Source organism: Equus asinus, chromosome 1 (assembly GCF_041296235.1).
Source record: "Equus asinus isolate D_3611 breed Donkey chromosome 1, EquAss-T2T_v2, whole genome shotgun sequence".
In the NCBI taxonomy this organism is placed as follows: Eukaryota; Metazoa; Chordata; class Mammalia; order Perissodactyla; family Equidae; genus Equus; species Equus asinus.
Window position 1 is genome coordinate 145,037,501 of NC_091790.1, and position 4,031 is coordinate 145,041,531.

At 43.7% G+C, this 4,031-nt stretch overlaps 1 protein-coding gene across 2 annotated transcripts in view; it reads right to left on the reverse strand.

Annotated features, from left to right (window-relative positions):
• Nucleotides 1–2,211, reverse strand: part of VWDE (von Willebrand factor D and EGF domains) — a 69,290-nt gene extending 67,079 nt beyond the window's left edge. For both annotated transcript variants that reach the window (XM_070509225.1, XM_070509216.1), the window contains exon 1: nt 1,975–2,211. In XM_070509225.1, the coding sequence (XP_070365326.1) occupies nt 1,975–2,041 (67 nt within the window). In that variant the 5' untranslated portion in view covers nt 2,042–2,211. The remainder of the gene's footprint in view (nt 1–1,974) is intronic.
• Between the last annotated feature and the right edge of the window lie 1,820 nt (nt 2,212–4,031).

Consider the following 4,031-nt stretch of genomic DNA (forward strand, 5'->3'; position numbering starts at 1 on the left):
TTCATCAAGTGATGAATGGACATACAAAACATGGTGTATTCTTACAATAGAATATTGTTCTACCCCAAAAAGGGATGAAGTACTGATACACACTACAACATGGGTGAACCCTCAAAACATTACGCTGAGTAAAAGAAGTCAGTCACAAATGACCTTATATTATATGGTTCTATTTATACAAAATATCCAGAATAGACAAATCTATGGAGCAGAAAGCAGATTAGTGACTGCTTGCAGTTGGGAAGGTGGGGAGGGTGAAGGAGGCTACAGGGAGAGAATATCTAGAATATGGCATTTCTTTCTGAGATGATAAAAATGTTCTAAAATTGACTGTAGCAATGGTTGCACATATTTGTGAATATACAAAAAGCCATAGACCACTATACACTGTAATAAACCAATGCACACAGTAAATGAGTGATTTATACGGTATATGAACAATATCTTCATAAAGCAGTTTGAAAAAAGTCCTATTTTCCATTTATCTCCCCTTTTATCATTACTATATTAAACATAAAGAAGCTATAAACTTTACCATAATATGAGCTTAGAATCTGGTAAGGGTTAATATTCGCCTTCAGTAGAGACTACAATACTTTTATTTTTTCCTTCTTCTTCTCCCCTCAACCCCCCAGTACACAGTTGTATATTCTGATTGTAGGTTCTGCTGGCTCTGCTATGTGGGACGCCACCTCAGCATGGCTTGATGAGCAGTGCTAAGTCCGCACTCAGGATCCAAACCAGTGAAACCCTGTGCCACTGAAGCAGAGCCCCAGAACTTAACCACTGTGCCAGGGGGCCGACTCCTACAAGGCTATTACGTAGAGGCAAGAAGAGGTTATGAGATCTACAGTAAACATTGAAGCAAATTCCTTTATAAATATTGGTAATTCTTCTGGAAATATGTTGTCTAACTGTAATAAGTGCACATCTAATATATTACATGTATTTTTAACAGTTCTTCATGAAGATCTAGTAAATGTGTAAACAAACCAAAGAAGTCATAGACCAATGATAGCTTGCTAAGGTGTATCATTTCAGGAAGTAACTTAATTGCGTTCTAATATTCTTTTCACAATTTTACATGGGAGAATGCTTGCTCCCTCTCCCTTTTTTACGAGCAAACTTACCTTAGTAAAATAGATTAAGATCAACAAGATAACAAGACAAAATTATACCCTAAATAGTTACAAATGTTGCACAGAATTTCTTTTTCAAGCTGCAGACAGTTTACACAGATCAGATTTATTTCTGAAAAACATAAGGAAACTTACAATATAAGAACAAGTCACCTTTCATTTAACGTTCCTACCTGTATGAACACAAAAGCAATCAGGAAGGGCTAATGAACGTTGTTTTGTTTTAACTTCACTATATTTTAAACTATGTTTCCTTTGTCGTGGATTAAAGAAGTGGAAGGGGCCCCATTCTCTCCAGAGAGATCTCTTTTATGGTAGCAAAAGTGATTCTAACAGATTACGAAAAACATACACAAAAGTTATCTTACTAATTTAGTGTAGGGATAAAATGTTCATCAATTTATTATTTCCGGGGGTGGGTGGGAGTAGGGTAGAAATCAGGCAGTTTGAACCTGACTTCTTTTCCGATAATTCGGATCCACTTGCCGCTAGGACATCTGGCAGATTCAGCAAAAGTTTCTTACAGTAAATTAAAGGGACCTTAAGGAGCAGGACGTCAGCAGGAAACAAACAAAAGAACAAAAACAGGACCGAGCGTCTTGGAGCAGGAGACGAGGAGACAACAGCCCATGCGCAAACGAAAATTGAAGAGCGCCAAGGCTGTAAAAAGACTATTTCAAAAACAGCGGTAGGACGGGGCGGAGGTCGGTGACGGACAGTATCAAATGCGGCCATTTAGATGCACAGAGATGCACCACCTGTCATCCGGGAAGTCAGCTCCCCTCTCCCAAAGACCCAAGTGGCGCCCCTGCACTCTCATCCCCCAGTGCCCTACCTGGCCGACCTTCCCTCGGGGCCAAGAGCAGCAGTGACAGCGCCAGCACCCAGACTCCGCCAGGCATCGCTGCCGCCGCGGGTGGGGACGAAAGCGTCGTAGAGCCCGGCCGCGGGTACAAGGAGGATGGGACCACAGCAGCCCCTCAGCCCTCCTATCACAGGACTCTGTCTGTCTCTGCCTGCCGGGTCTTCAGGGTCGCCGCGCGTCCGCCCTCTGGGGCGCCGCTGGTCTTTCCACGGACTGCCGCGCGAGCCTGGTGACTCCTCCCTCCTAACCCCGCCCGCCTGCCGGAAAGCCACGCCCACCTATCCCAGGAGATCGCCGTGAGCCCTGCGAGTCCAGGCTGCGGCCTCGCCACTTTGGATGTCAACTGCAGTCGCACATCCAAGGGACAAGCTCCCAGGATATACTTTGACGTCTCAATCTCGCTGTCCAAACAGAAGGTTTAGGAAATTTTGGTAATCCTAGAAACTGCTTAGATGGCCCTCCAGTAAAAGAAGCCTAGGAAGAGGCAGCCAGCGCCGTTGATTACACCGGCAGATGCGTTCTTAACCTGGTGATCTGGAGTGGTGTTTGCCCTCAAATGTGCACACGCCTCTCAGAAATTGCTCCTGCCATCTTAGGCCTAAGTGACGAACAATGAGAGGAGAGTGAGAGATTAGTGGTGCAACAGTAGTGGCTCTCTTCCTCTGCCTCTGTGACAACTTTCAGAAGTGGAAAGGGAGGGCATTTAGACATTTTCCAAACATGTTAGGTCAGTCCTCAGGTATTGGCTGATGAATCCCAGAGCTCTCACAGTTGTCCAGCGGTGACCCAATGACTCAGGATCTTTCAGCGCATGGCCAAGTGACTCCCAAGTTTATCCTGCGGATAGTCTGCAATCTGACGTTGTCTTCAGAGGTGAGGTTGCCTCTGCAGAGGGAGCAGCCTGCCTCCCTTTTGTTTTTTCTTAACTGATTCTGCATCTTTTTTTTTTTTTTAAGATTGGCGCCTGAGCTAACATCTGTTGCCAATCTTCTTTTTGTTTCTTCTTCTCCCCAAGGCCCCCCAGTACATAGCTGTATATTCTAGTTGTAGGTCCTTCTGGCTCTGCTATGTTAGACTGCGCCTGGGCATGGCTTGAGGAACGGTGCTAGGTCTGCACCCAGGATCCAAACCAGTGAAACCCTGGGCTGTCTAAGCAGAGCATGCGAACTTAACCACTGGGCCATGGGTTGGCCCCTGATTCTGTATCTTTTTATGTCATTAAATGAAACCTCACTCTCCTAGTGTTTCTCTGGCAGTCTCACTTCTTGAGTGCCCTTATCCGTCACTTGGGACTTCGCCCTCAGAGCCTGTACCTGAGCGGAAAGAAGACACCGGTCAACAGATGGTGGTTGTGGCTCCTGCTGGGCACCAGCCTTCAGGCCACAGTTCCACTTTAGATTTGGAGGATTGAGGCTTGGACTAGGCACGGCGATAAAGACAGGAAGTACCCAAATGCAAAGAAGTTCTTCTAAAAATAGCCTCTATATTTTCTTATTTGAAAGAGAAATTACCATTCAAAAGTTTAAAACCTGTTTCCAAAAGTGTAAGTATTAACGCATCTTGGAAAAAACTTTCTTTGTGATGCACAAAACTGGTGTACAGCCCCCTTTTACATGCAGAGAAGGCACTCAATCTTCTAGGACTAAATGAAAGATAACTTTTTGAGGGGTAGGTAGATGATTTTCATCTTAAAGCCTAATTATGGAAGAACAATTTAATGTGAGCAGGATGAAAACCCAGAGGTTTTTTAGTGTATGTCTTTTCTTGCAGCCTGTGAAGCCCTAGTAAAACTGGAACTGAAAAATAAACATCAACTTTCTTAGTCTATTTGTGAAATCATCAGGAATAAAGTAATAGTTAGAATCAGGATTAAACCATAACAGGATTTTTGTAAATTTATTGTCCAGCAAAATCTGTAGAAATGGAATCAGCTTTTATACTTTCTTGGAGGACAACATCATTTACCTAACTTCCAACAATGACCATAAAATTTAAAGAATAGTGGGTCTCATTTTTTCCCTTCAGTT